This window comes from Lathamus discolor, chromosome 4 (assembly GCF_037157495.1).
Source record: "Lathamus discolor isolate bLatDis1 chromosome 4, bLatDis1.hap1, whole genome shotgun sequence".
NCBI classification, from domain to species: Eukaryota; Metazoa; Chordata; class Aves; order Psittaciformes; family Psittacidae; genus Lathamus; species Lathamus discolor.
In genome coordinates this window covers 60380318-60394627 of record NC_088887.1, presented here as the reverse complement: position 1 = coordinate 60394627, position 14310 = coordinate 60380318, and the positions used below count along the sequence as shown (strand labels likewise).

At 37.8% G+C, this 14310-nt stretch overlaps 1 protein-coding gene across 3 annotated transcripts in view; it reads left to right on the top strand.

Annotated features, from left to right (window-relative positions):
- Window positions 1–14310, top strand: part of TSGA10 (testis specific 10) — a 32044-nt gene that overhangs the window by 4082 nt on the left and 13652 nt on the right. For 2 of the 3 annotated variants that reach the window (XM_065677671.1, XM_065677670.1), the window contains exons 2-9: window positions 1457–1663; window positions 2354–2419; window positions 3591–3791; window positions 4266–4421; window positions 4760–4933; window positions 5101–5178; window positions 7626–7777; window positions 8998–9113. In XM_065677671.1, coding sequence (XP_065533743.1) covers window positions 1457–1663; window positions 2354–2419; window positions 3591–3791; window positions 4266–4421; window positions 4760–4933; window positions 5101–5178; window positions 7626–7777; window positions 8998–9113 — 1150 coding nt within the window. Of the gene's footprint in view, window positions 1–1456; window positions 1664–1742; window positions 1818–2353; window positions 2420–3590; window positions 3792–4265; window positions 4422–4759; window positions 4934–5100; window positions 5179–7625; window positions 7778–8997; window positions 9114–14310 lie in introns of those variants that run through there. The other variant, XM_065677672.1, reaches the window with a different exon arrangement.

Below are 14310 nucleotides of genomic sequence, written 5' to 3'. Positions count from 1 at the left end.
GGGGGGGGGATCGTAGAATAAGGGAAAAGACCCTTAAGGTATGACACCGGTTGGCTGTATGGAGGAACAAACCCACTTTTGGTGTAGTCAGTTACTTGAGGGTATAGATGTGACTGGGGCTTCAATTTTGTCATTTTAAGTATTGTTTTGCATTCAGGTTCAGAGTGGGATTTACCCTCCCTGTCCTTCGTTAGCACTTCTCTTCCCACTTTGTAAAACAGGTATCCCTGAGAACTTTCTTCAGTAATATCAGAGTGGTATTCTCCCCAAATTTTATAACTTCATGAAAGTGTAGGAATCACAAACCATGGATGTACAGATGCTGTCTGTAGAGCATTTGGTGGATTGTTTCTGTGGTGTGTGGTTTTGTTTGTTTGTTTTAAACTCCTTTTCCACGCAGCCACTCCATAATTATGTTTTTGGGTTTATAACTGTGCTTTCTTATTAGTTCAATAGCATTAGCTGGATCAGGCTTGATGAAACATAAAACCAAAATGACAGTGAAAATAAATTCTTTTTTTTTTTTTTGTTGACTCTCCTGATATATTTGTATACCCATTGAATAGAAGAAGTGGCAAAAATAACTACTGCAGAATGTCACAGGACAGAGCCCATCCAGAAAGCTTTTTGTCACAAAGCTTCTTTTAGGACTTCCTAGATAATTCAGAATGAACTTTTGTGCAATGCTAGTAGTAACTGAGAAAAACTCTCTACTATTAGAATCAAAGTGAACGTCATAGAATTCGGTATTCAGCTATATTGATTTCTCATGCATTACAGGATCAGCCTGTGGAAGCAGTGGAGTTTCTGCATGGCACTGTATCCCTGTCTCAATTAGGTTGAGATTTTGGAAATCTGAGGTCTCAGAACATTGAAATGCTGCAGGAGGCAGTAACACTCCTGCAGACTGAGATGTTACAGCAAGTTGATGGTGCCAAAATAGTTGTCAACTTCTGGTTCCTTTCAAAAAGGGCGTATAATATTTTCCTAAAAAACAACATTGTTTCAGGGAAATGACTAATCTTATCTTGATTAATCAATGAATTTGCATTAATATTTGATCTGCTATATTTCTACTGGCCTTTCTGAAGCTTGTGGAAAGCATACTAGCACAACTCAAGTAGGAGGATTGAAGGGCATTCCTAAGACCTAACAGAACCATTGTGAGTAGCTGTTGGAAACTTCAGACCTGGCCTGGAGAGACATTTCCTCTCACAGTGCTGTGGCAGCCCAGCTTGAAATAATTTTATGTAAACATTAAGGATCAGATTCTGCATTGTCCATAACCCTTCCAAATTAATCTGTTCAGAATGGTGCTAGTAGTGTGCATATTCTTCATTTGTGAATAATATGTACTGATTTTTTTTTTTTTTGGTTAAGTGTAAATTACATATGAAATAGTCCTTGCAAATCCTGAAGATTAATACATTTTTTTTCTTCCTCCTTGTCCTCATAGACTGATCTGAAGAAGATAAACTATGAGCTAAGGCAACATGTCCTACAACTTCTTGATACGAAGCAAGCTGTGGGAAGTCAAGTGGATAGGTTCACCTGTAAAAATGATCACCTGTGTAAAGAACTGGCTGTAATTGGCAAACTCTCTGAGCAGCTGGAAAAAGAATTGCTACTGAATACTTCTGATAAGGAGCTTAAGGAAGCAAAGGTGGCTACTTGTTAGAATGAATATTGTGCAATGATAATTTTAATGTTTGTTGCTAATATTACAGGGCACTGTTCTGTTTTGTTTACCTTTTGGGCTGAATTTCTAGCTTTCATCTCTGTGTTGAAATATATTTGCTGGAATGAAGGAAGAGTGGGTGGGTTCTGACATTTTTGGTATTTTTTAAGTTCAATGATTAAAATCATGCAGTTGGAAAGAATGTAGTTTCAGTGAAAAAATGTTTTTGATTTCACAGGAAAATGGAAAGAGGCATTCTGTGCACATGGAATTATGTGATGCAGTAGTGGTCAGATGGCAGAAAGCATATTTTTTGTTTGCCATTAGTGTAACTATATCCTTATTTCTTTAGCCCATAAACTGTCCCTGGTTTTGGCGGTTTCTCTGCAAGACAGTCCTGGGAATAAGCATCCCATGCTTCTTTTTCCATTCACTCACCTGAGAGTAATTCAACTGTTACTGTTTCTTCCCATGCTGAACTGCAACTTTTAACTGACTGCCTTCTAGATTCAGTTTATTTTTACTAGACAGCATGTTTTCAGCCTAGTCAAACTAGAAAACATGTACAAAATGCTCTTTTGAACTAGAACAGTTGAGGTAAAATGCTGGATTTGCACTAATGATTATATGAAATTAATGCATCTCTTGCTCTTGACTTTTTATTTTTTATGGTAGATTCAAATTCAGAACCAGCAGAAGACAATAAAGAAGCTGGAACACTCAGTGAAAACACTAAAATCTGTGAGTTAAGCATGTGTCTATATATGTAACTATGAAATCAGATCACTTCCACGTGAAATTAATACTTGTACGAGTCAATTTCACTTAGTTTGTTTTCACTGATAAACTTACAAGTTATAGAATGGATAAATGTATGTGTTATAATTTGTAATTTTTTTGTAATAATTTGTCTTCCTTAAGGTGTAACAATGCTGTTGGAATATTTTGAGATGTTTACAATGTCATAATTGTAAAAATGTTTGCCATTTATAGGGGTAAATCTAACTTAACATTTGGATTTATTAAGTGGACTCATTCACTTGCTTCCAGTATAAATTGATGGGGAATTTTTTTGTGTGTTCAAGATAATAATTTCTTAAGGTAATTTAATGTGGCATATGCTACAGTCCTGCAAAGAATCCCCTATGGAAAAAAACCCACTCTGATTCTGTAGAGCTTACTGTTCAATTACCCTGGAAAGATTTCAGTCCTTCAGCCAGAAAATTTGGGATTTGACAGCTAGACTGAGAGATTTAGGTGATTAATTTCTAACTTTTCAGGGATTTAAAGGCATACTTCTGCATGTGTCTTAACAAAAATAATACATTTGCAGAGTTTAGTACTCTCTAGGTGCTTAAACTCCCATGATTCAGGTACTTCCAACAGATAGATTGTAACAGAGAGGGATTGGATGTGCCATCTTGAACTTGGGAATTGCAATTCATCCTCAAAATTTGTTTTAGGCCCCTACATGACTTCCTGTATTTCAGCTATACTTATTTGCACATTACTTTATTTCCATTTCAGAAATTCACCTTTCATGAATCTTAAGCAAACATAGCAGCCTAATGTCTTTCATATTTAAAAAATCATTAAATATTCCAATGCAAATCTTAATTGCCCTCCTTATTTTTGAACAGATATTTTCCAAGTTAATTAACATTCAGCTTTTATGTCCTTTTCTGTCCTGTTAGATCCATTCTAAAAGGACATTCAGATATATTCTGCAGTATAATAAAATAGAGAAAATACAGACATTCAGAAGTTAAAGTATTAAATGGGTATTTATTTTAATTAGATATCTGCTTTATCTTTATTTTGAAGAGTATATTTATCTGTTTTACACTGAAGTATCATCCATTACCAAAGTTCTATTTCAGTGAATGAATTCTCTCATTTTTTACACTTGCAGGTTATTTTACAAACAGAAGCTGAAATGAAGCAAGGGAGGTCACCTTCAAAGCTTGATGCCTTTATTAAGACATTGGAAGAAGACAGAGACTACTATAAAAATGAGACTGAGAATTTGCTGAAGATATTTAGGAACACATTTGCAAGTCCTAAGCAAACAAATACTTGTGGCAGCATGCTAAAAAAAAATACATCCATCCAGGTGAGCTTGGGAAAACACTTTGAAAAGGGAGGAATGCATTTTTAGAATGTTGGTTTACCTTGTGCTAAAATACTAAAGCTGTAATTGGCAGGAAGAAAAACTAATTGATTATAAAGGGAAGGATGCTTAAGATGGGAATGGGCCAATAATGTGAACTTCCACTTTATACTGCATGTGTGTGTATCACTTTAAATGGTTTCTCACGAGTGCTTACAATTTAAGTAACTGTTAACATGATTGTCAGTACCATTAGTGATAGATAGTTGCTGCTCAAACTAAATGTGGATTTTAGAAAATGGTATGTATATCTGGTCTCTAATGCTGAGAAACATACATGTACAGTCTTGACTATCTAGAAGATACTAGGTTGAAGTCTTATTAAATCTTTCATAGAAATTTCCAAACCAGATATAATAAGAAATCATATCAAGTTCTGTTTCTCTACTTTAAGCTTATATCATTGTATTCTTTAAGGGAGTGACCTTTGCTCCAGACGTTTTGAAAATACTGAGAGAACGTGAAGAACTTAAGTCAACACAGAAAAAATATGAGCGCCATATAGCAGAAATTCAGGGTAACCTCAATGTTTTAACGGCTGAGAGAGACAAAATGGTCAATCTTTATGAACAGGTAATTTAATTTATATTTGTATGATTAATTAAAGTAACTCAAGGTCATATGCAAAAAAAAATTCTCTTTTTTCACATGAAAAAAAAAGAGCAAAGTGTTTGTTTAAAAAAATAGAAAAAAGCTATAGAAATTCTGTGATTTGTATGTGTCAGATAAATGCAAGTTTGTAAGTGCTGTCCTGAGTTAATAATGCTTTTCTGAATGAAAGAATATGAGCACAAATCATTACTTTGATATTGTACAGTTTCTGTGATGCTCTGCATTACCACCCATATGCCACAGTAATATATTACATTATCTAGTCCGTATTTCTGTTATGTTGCTGTTTTTAAAAACAGGCACAGCAAGAGATTTCCCGACTTCGTCAGGAACTTATCAGGTGCCCAGGGAGTCCTAAAGCTACTGTGACAGCTCAAGCTATGTTAAGAAAAGTGGAGATGGAAAGGGATACAGTACTGTCAGATTTTCGAAGGATGACTACAGAACGTGATAGCCTCAGGGAGCAGTTAAAGGTTTGATTCTGGCCTCCCCAACCCTGGTTGTTTTAACCAGTAGTGAAAACTACTTAGTAGTGTAATTAAAGTTGCTAAAGACTTCTAATCCTGAGGGTTAATTGTGTTACATGTCTGTGGTGAGTTCAGACTTGTTCTGTATGTGGTTTTGTTGTTATTTGGTACAGATTTCCCAAGAGACTGTGTTTAATGAAAAGGCTCGTTTGGAACAGAGGATTGAAGAGCTAGAAGCTACTATTCAAAATGTAAGAGAAAATAATTATTTATGGAACTGTAAATGTAATACAGATGATAATCATGGTTAATCCTGCAGGACCAGCCTGATTGTTTTCTATCAGGAAACAATAGGCTGAGAGCAGTGGATGTTCTTCATCAAGACTGTTGACACTGTTACCTACAGTGTTCTTGTATCCAGGTTAGGATGTTAAGGTCTGGATGGGTGGGAAAAAACTTGATTGGATGGTCAGTTTTATGAGGTAGAAGTTAATTTGGCCTGGAGACTGTCAACATGGAGCATCACAGGGGTTGAGGCCTGTCCTGTTAAACATCTTTATCAGTGACTTGAAGGAGGTGACAGAATGCATGCTCGTAAGGTTTGCAGATAACATGAAGTTAGGGAAAACTGTTGATACACTCTAGAGCAGGGCAGTCATCCACAGGGACCAAGACAGATAGGAAAAATGGAAAACAGGAACCTTTGAAGTCCAACAATGATGAATGCCAGCTTCTGAATTTTGGAAGACCCACTGGCACCAATACAGGTTGGGGACCAATGGGTGTGGGAGCAGCTCTGCTGAAAAGCAAGCTGTATATCAGCCAGCAGTATGCTGTGGTGGCAAAGGTAGCCAAGAGTGTGCTAGGCTGTGTGAACAGGATGCAGCCAGTAGCTTGAGGGAAATGATTGTCCTCATTTATTGAGCACTCATTAGACCACACCTGGAATATACCACATCCAGTTTTGCCACCACGGTACAAGAAACACAGTGCCAAATTGGAGTGAGTTTAATGGAGGGCTCCCACAGTAGTTGCGGCTGGGACACTTTCCACATGAGAGGAGTTTCCAGGAGTAGAGATGGCTTAAGGATCTAAGTCCTAACCTGCCAGTAATAATTGAGAAGTTGGAAGTGGGCTTTTCACACCAGTGCATGGTGGAAGGATAAGAGCAACAATGGTCATCAGTTGAAACAACAAGGATTCAGGCTGGATAAAGAAATACCTTTTTCTCATGAGGACAGTCAAGCAGTTCCCAACCTTGAAGATGTTCAAGACTGGACTGGCCAAAGCCCTGAATCAACCTGACCTGAGAGCTGGCCCTGCTTTGGGCAGGAGTTTAGACTAGAGACCTCTTGGAGTTCATTCCAGTGTGTATTATATATGATTGCATACTGTAAAGCCTGATGCTCCAAAACCAAATATAATTGTACTGTTCTGGCAAGTCCTATTTAATATGGCTTATATTATTTGTGTTTGCAATTGTTTGCTAATGTATGGTGCCAAAACAGAAAATTAAAACATTAATTAATATACATCTTAAATACATCTACAGTCTTGATAGAACTTGGTTTTTTAATAGGTTAACATTGTTTTCTGTTGTGTATCTTTCTTCTAGATTTTGTGGTTATAAGTTCTGGTTAATTCTCCTCTTCAGCCTTTTAAATCCTACAAAGCTATTAAGTATAGTTTCAAGGATTATAATATTAAACTGAGTGCATCTGCGATGAAGAATGCACTGTAGGTTTAAATAGCTCTGGGTACTCCAAGTAGTAAATTAGCTTCAATCACATGTCTGACATATGATATATAGTGAAAATTGGTAATAGTCCTGGTTTAGGTATGTCATTTCTTCAGTTAATTTGGTGCCCTTTGAGGGCAATACATCAATATGAAATTTATGGCGCTAGTATTGAAAAAGTTACAGTGTACCAGAGGCTTACTCACTTGCTCTTTAGAAGTCTGACTTCTGAATATAGTAACACAGAAATTAGTACTGAAAGAATCAGTAAATGAGGAAAGGGATGAGGTGAGAGTTTTTTTACCTTTAAAGAGCTGTTTCAAATAATTTAGAAAGGACAGTTCTTTGCGTGGTGTTAAGTGTGAGCATTTTAATAAACACATCTTTCTTTGAAGTGTAGATTTGAAAATAGCTTTGCTGGAATCTGTGTGAGCGGTTCTGAACCTGTTCTTTTTTCAAGGTACAGACCTAAAGGCATCATGGTGGTAACTTGGTGATACAGTGCTTTATGCAAATGTTTTACAGTGATTTCTCTATCCATATCTGTATCTATAACTTAGTAGAGGCCTAAAGTCATCCCAAACTGGCATTTTTCCTTTCATACACTCATAATAATGATCTCTGTAAATTATTTTGCACTGAAAACTTTCAGTATTGATCAATAACAAATATTTTTGCCCTTGGGCATAATTGTCAACCTAAAATTTACATTAACGAATGAAAATTTTCCCAGAGATCTGAAAGACCAGAAATTGATTGTCCTTCAAAGTAAGTGAAAATCATATTTCATCTTTGCCAACTACCTTCAGTAGACTTGGAGTCAGCCCCAAGTAAATGAGATACTTGGACATTTGTTCTTCAGTAAAAGATTTGTGCTAAAAACAGTAGAATTTGAATCAATGGGAGAATTTCTGTTTAAATCATCTTTTTCCATCTTTTACTGTTTAATTACGTTTATAGTTAGAGAGTGAACGGTTAGAACAAGTGTCCAAAGTGACGCTAATGAAAGACACCATTGATTCTCTGGAAACTGAGATCAAAAGGTTGGCGAGAAAAGCACTGGACTCTGAAGCTGAGCTGAGCCGACGAGAAGCTGAATATGTTTCACTTAAGTAAGTCAATGTATTTAATTGCATTAGTTTGTTGAGTAACGTCGGCCTATGTTCATTTGTTATCATAACTGTCGTATAGCTCAAAGGCAAAGGAATTTATGATAGTTGTCCTTATGAGCCATCCTTCTTTTTGGAATAAAATTGGTTTCCTAGTTGCTCATTTATATGTAAATGTTCTCAGCTTGTTGATATTATGATATGCTGAAAATCATCTTCAGGGAAAAAGTAAAATTCACTCTAAGAGTTAGGAGCTTTGTATTAGAAGCTGCAGAGATTGATGGTTTTTGGTAAATTGAGTATGATTTTTTTTCTCTAATTTTTTATTATTTTTTTATGAAAGCAAACAAACACATAAAATAATGAGTGTCATGTATAGTTAGTTTCAAACATTCTTTCCTTGGAGCTTTTTCATGAGAGGAAATAAAACCGAAGCCTTGTATAAAGTTTATAGTCTGCTGTTCAACTGGAGTTCCTAACCATGTTCAGAAGCATGTAGCTGGGACTAGACTCAGTTGAAGCTGTTAAGGATTAAAGCACAAGTCCATAATAAATCACAGTCAGATCTTGAACAAGTGCAAGATAAAAACCCAGTAATTTACTGGCTGGAAGGAAAGATCAATCACATGTCAAGTTTGTGCAGAGAGATATGAGGGACTAGATCACAGACTGAACTAGGCCACAGAGTGAACAGGCTGCAAGAGAAGATACTGTGACTTTTTCCTCTTGTATTTCCATAAATACAATTTAGTTAAGCAAACACTCTCTTAAACCTATGTGTCCTTACAAGTGACTGGTGTAGTCAACACCAGTTGGGTGTTGTAGGATTATTTTTTTTTTTGTTGGATTTTAATTGGTGGTAATGCTGGGTGCTAGGATCATTAATATTACTACATGATTTAAACAGACGACTTGGGTATAACTTGAAGTAGGTCAGACATTTCAATGTATGTCCCAAGTGAGGATTTTTATTTTCATAATTTTTGAGAAGCTTTCACACTTGTTGTAAATCATACTTACTTTTCTGTGATTCTTTATGAGTACTCAGACTGTAATATGCAGAAATTAAGGTTAACATTAATAAAATATTCCAAGTAGTCTAAAATATACAGAAGAATCTTGCTTTTTCTTAACCTTTACAATTTTATTGATATTTCAAAATGGAAAAAAATATTAACATGTAAATGTCTGAATTATCCTGTTTAATGCTTCTGCTTTTCTAGTTTATTAAATGAAAAGACAGAACAGAGTCTTTCAGAGGCTCAGCAAAGCCTTGTTAAGAAAAAATATGAACTGCAAGTTGCTCAAGAGAAAATTACATTTCTGGATGAAAAAATTGGTGAGTGACAGATACAATTTTTATAATTAATTCAACTAACTATGCTAGTTGTTAAATTGCTGCTCTTTTTTTTTCTTATGGGTTGAAAGAAAAAGTGTTGAATACAAATAAATACATTTTTGCCAGTTTTAACATTCCAAGTGCAAAACATTAGTTTTCTTTTATTATTGGAAGGATTTTGCATTTTAAAATTATGTAACCAAGCTCTTGCAAGTAAGCTTCAGTGACAATACATTTTGTCAGCTGAACAATGCATGTGGGTATATGGGCATATCATTTTGATTTATGATCCACTAAGGAGGTGGTAGCACCTCTTAGCACCGTAAGATAATGATAATGGAATCAAGAAAACATCCTTTTAGTATATATCTGATAGTGTATGCTGCATGTTTTCTATATTATGGGAGTAAAGGAGGTGGATACATGAATTATTGTTCCTGTAGTGCCAAGGAATATGTTCTTACTTCCAAAATAACAACAGTATTGTGTTAGAAGTCTTTTATTATTTTCTATACATGCAGTTGACATAATCTTTTCTCAGATGCAGTGCTGTATTTGTGAAGGGAAAGCAAAGCTAAGCTATAGCTAATTATAGCTAATGTTAGAGCTGACTGGTGCTATTAAATATCTTGGGTTTTGTCAATTACAAATTTCAGACTCAGGTTATTTGAATTTAAATATTTTGTTTGGGATGAACATTCCATTCAAAGTGAACTTATTTGTGGGTTTTTTTAGTGTTTTGGTTAAGGTGTTTAAGCCACTCCTGAGAAGGCTAGAGGCAAGGATGTTTTGTCCACATTAAAATATTTTGTTTTAAAAGTCCTATACTTCTATCCCGATAGTGGTACAGTAACGTAGGGCCTTAGTGTTTGATAGGCATGTCAGTCTATGTCTCGTTGCATGCTTTTGGTCATTCCCAGAAAATGCATCTGAGTTTGGGTGTATTTTAAGCCTAAAAAAACCCTAAAACATCAGTTCATTAAAGCTGAGTAGAGACTTTTTAGACTTCATCACCTGAGGCCTCACATAATCTGACTGAAGCATGTTCTAATCTAGATTCATTAGCATTTTTCAATACTGTGAGGCAAGTCCAGCCAGAGAATCTTGAAATTAATGAAGACTGTATTGTGCTGTTATCCTGTGACTACAGGGATAACAGTGGAAGATGCTGAAGGAGTAGAACTACAGTGTAGGTGTGGGGAGAGAATGTACTGAGAGAAGAAAGTCAGGAGGTTTCAACTGCAGTGTAAGTAAGGAGAGGATACGGAGATTAAAATTTGGATTGGGGCAGCATAATCCTAGTGAAATAGGTAAGTGAAGTAAAGTTAAAGATCTAGGAGATAAGTGAAGAATAGGGATATTGGCTTGTCCCGGGCTGAACCCAGGACATTGTTGGACAGAAATTTGCAACAAGGAGGGTTGGTTGTCAGAAGAGACTATAAGTATGAAACAGCAAGACTGGAAGTTAATGAATTGAAAAACAGAGTGTAGATGTGGCACCAGGGAAAGCTGGGGCAATGTGGGAAGTCAGAGACTGCAAATTAATGAAGTGAGGGGAAGGAGTGAGGAAGGATCAGAGACATCCAGTGAGGAGAGCTAGTATGAAGTGTGTAGAGAGACTGGAAAGATCCTCGCAGTTGGATAACTAATTCAGAGATTTTGGGTAGGACTTGGAGCTATGGGCACAAACCGTGATTAGAAATTGTGGGCGGAATACACACAGAATATTTAGGACTCGAACAATACAGAATATTTAGGACTTGAACAATAATGCTGAAAGCAGGAGAAAGATTGAAAGTAAAAGGAGATTGAGATGGAAAATACAGTTTTAGGAGTCTTCTGTTAGTGGAGAAGGAGTTTAGGATGAGAAACCTTAAGACTTAGGGCTGTCCAAAATGAAAATAACACATGAGCAGCTAATAGTATCTTGGAGAGGTAGAATTGGAAAAGATGGTTCTAAGATGGAAAGAAATTGTGTGCCCCCACTGGAGAACATTCTCCCATTTTGGAGTCTGGAACGGAACTAGGGATTTCCAAGTCTTGTGTTACCTTCTTTTGTCAGCAAATTAATGTAGACAGCATTATAGTTCCCCCATGGTTGTCTTCTATGTGACACATAAGAGGAATCCAAGTTATGATTTTTGTTTTTCACACAAGTAACTTATTTCAGAGACAAACACTTCAAAGTTTGAAACGTGAGTCTTATGGTTGTCTATACTACTTAACAAATAAACCCAAATTTGGGTGGTTGGTTGGTTGTTTTTAACTTGTGGTACTGTTTTTAATTACGCTATCGTGGTATTTTTCTATAGGAGCCTTTGAACCAACTTTTGCAGAATTTTGTAGGGAGTAAATCAGTGTTGTCTAGTGAAGCAAGCTTGTCTGTCAGATCTTCTCCTTAGCTGAGAATACAGTGAATAAAACAGGTAATTGCGGAAAGAGAAAGCACATACTGTTTAAACTGTTAAATACTACTGTGCATAATTTAATGATGTTGCTGTCTGTACATTAGAATTTTGGGGTGATGCACATTCAGCTTTTCAGAATTGCTCACTAACTATGTATATGACCTATTTTTGGAGTCCCTGATTTGATACTTCGGTTATTCATTTTCAGGAATGTCACTGCTGTGACAGCATTCCATAGTTGTGGTTTTTTGAAATGTAATAGTTTCTATCCTGAAAATGTTGGTCACAGTTTGGGCATCCAGAATACTCAGATAGCGCTTTCAATTGATGTTAGTGCCTGCATTGCCTTTTTGTAAAATGGTGATAACACACCTGTCCTGGGTTCAGCAGTAGCAGTCATTTTTCTCCTTCTTAGTAGCTGGTGCAGTGCTGTGGTTTTGACTCTCAGTCTGAGAACAATGCTGATAACGCCGATGTTTTTAGTTGTTGCTCAGTAATGTTTACTCTGACCAATGACTTTCTGAGTCTCATGCTCTGCCAGGGAGGAAGGGAAGCCGGAAGGAAGCAGAGACAGGACACCTGACCCAAACTAGCCAAAGAGGTATTCCATACCACAGAATGTCATGCCCAGTAAAGAATGGCAGACTGCCACGTGCAGCACCTCACTTGGATGTGTCTGTAGTCTTGGAAGCTTGACTACCCTACGTTCTCCTACAACTGGACCTTGAGCTTGTTTGGCGACGAGGAGGGGATATGAACCCGCGCGGGCAGAGCACAGTGGATTAGCAGTACATTGCCTTCACCACTCAGCCACCTCGTCCCAGTATATAAACTGGGGGCAGTTACCCGGAAGGGCTAGATCACTGCTCAGGTCGGGCTGGCTATCAGTTGGCGGGTGGTGAACAGTTGTATTCTCTTCCCTTGTTATTTCCCTTATCATTATTATTATTGGTGGTAGCAGCAGTGATTTGTGTTACACCTTAGTTACTGGACTGTCCTTATCTCAACCCGTGGGAGTTACATTCTTTCGATTCTCCTCCCCATCCCTCCGGGAGTGGGGGAAGGAAGGGGAGAAATGAGCGAGCAGCTGCGTGGTTCTGGGTTGGTGGCTGGGCTTAAACCACGACAACACCCTTGCTTAGAATCACAGAACAGTTGAGGTTGGTCACCTTGTCTAATCTCCCTTCACAAGCAGGGCCACCTACAGCCAGTTGCTCATGTCCAGATGACTTTTGAATATCTCCAAGGAAGGAGACTCCATAACCTCCCTGGGCAACCTGTTCCAGCGCTTGGTCAACCTCAGAGATAAAAATAAAGTGTTTACTAATATTCAGAGGGAATCTCCTGTGTTCCAGTTCGTGCCCATTGCTTCTTATACTGTCACTGAGCTGAAAAGAGCCTATCTCTGCTCTGTTTTTAATCTCCCTTCAGATATTTATGTATAAGACCTCCCTCCTAAGCCTTCTCCAGGCTAACCACTTCCAGCAGTCTCATGTTTTCCTCAAAAGCAAGATGCTCCAGTCCCTCATTCATTTTTAGGGTCCTTTGCTGGACTCTCTCCAGTATGTCCATGTTTCTGTGGTACTGGGGAGACCAGAACTGGAACCATCACTCCGGATATGTCTCATCAGAGCTGAGTACAGATACCACCTTGACCAACTGGTAATACTTTCCTTAATGCAGCCCACGATACTATTCATCTTATTTGCACCCAGGGCACGTTGGTGGCTCATGTTCAATTTGTTGTCCACCAGGACTCCCAGCTTTCCTGCCAAGCTGCTGTCCAGCTGGGTGGCCCCCAGTGTGTAGTGGTGCCTGGGTTGTTTCCTCCCCAGGTGGAGGACTTTGCACTTCTCTTTTTGAACCTATCAGCCTGTGTCTCCAGCATGTCAAGATCCCTCTGGATGGCAGTATGACCCTTCTGTGTATCAGCCACTCATCACAATTTTGTGTTATCAGCAAAATTCCTGATGGTACTCTCTCTCCCATCATCGAGACCGTCAATGAAGATGTAAAACAGGACTGGACCCAGCATTAACACCTGGGGCATACCACTAGTGACTACCTGCCAACTAGACTTTGTGCCACTGATAACCAACCTCTGGGCCTGGCTGTTCAGATAGTTTTGAATTCACCTCACTGTCTCCTCATCCAGCCCATATGTCAACAGCTCATCTCTGAGTACCTTATGGGAGTGTCAGAGGTCCTACTGAACTCAAGGTAGACAACATCCACTGGCCTCCCTTCATCTGCTAGGCCAGTCATTTCATCACAGAAATTTGTCAGTTTGGTCTCTTCTGCTGGATGAAGCCGTGCTGACTACTACTGATGATTTTCTTGTCTTTGATGTGCCTGGAAGTGGTTTCCTGGATTAGCTGCTCCATCAGAATTTTCTTTAGAGCCAGGTTCGAACACTGTCTTCTTAGCAGGTACCAGAGCCATACATCCAAAAATACAAGGTGGAAATTTGAGTGCCTTTCATCTTGTGTTTTGAAACAGAAAAAGCTTCTGTGGAAAAAATAGAATGTGAATACATGCTATGATGTACCTGAAAGACAGATCATTTTACTTCTGATGTTTTATCTCCTGGAAGTGGTTAGGAAGTATCATTCAATGAGCTCAATTACACTGATATTTAAAAAGTAATTTGCAGCCTGCATGTTTTTTTATGAGATGTAAGGTTCACGGTAAGTAGGGTTTCTGTAGTTCTCCTCTGCGAATACAATGCATGTAGATCAAATAAGGATTGATTCTCTAACCATTTAAAGGTAAATGTAGTGTGTAACACC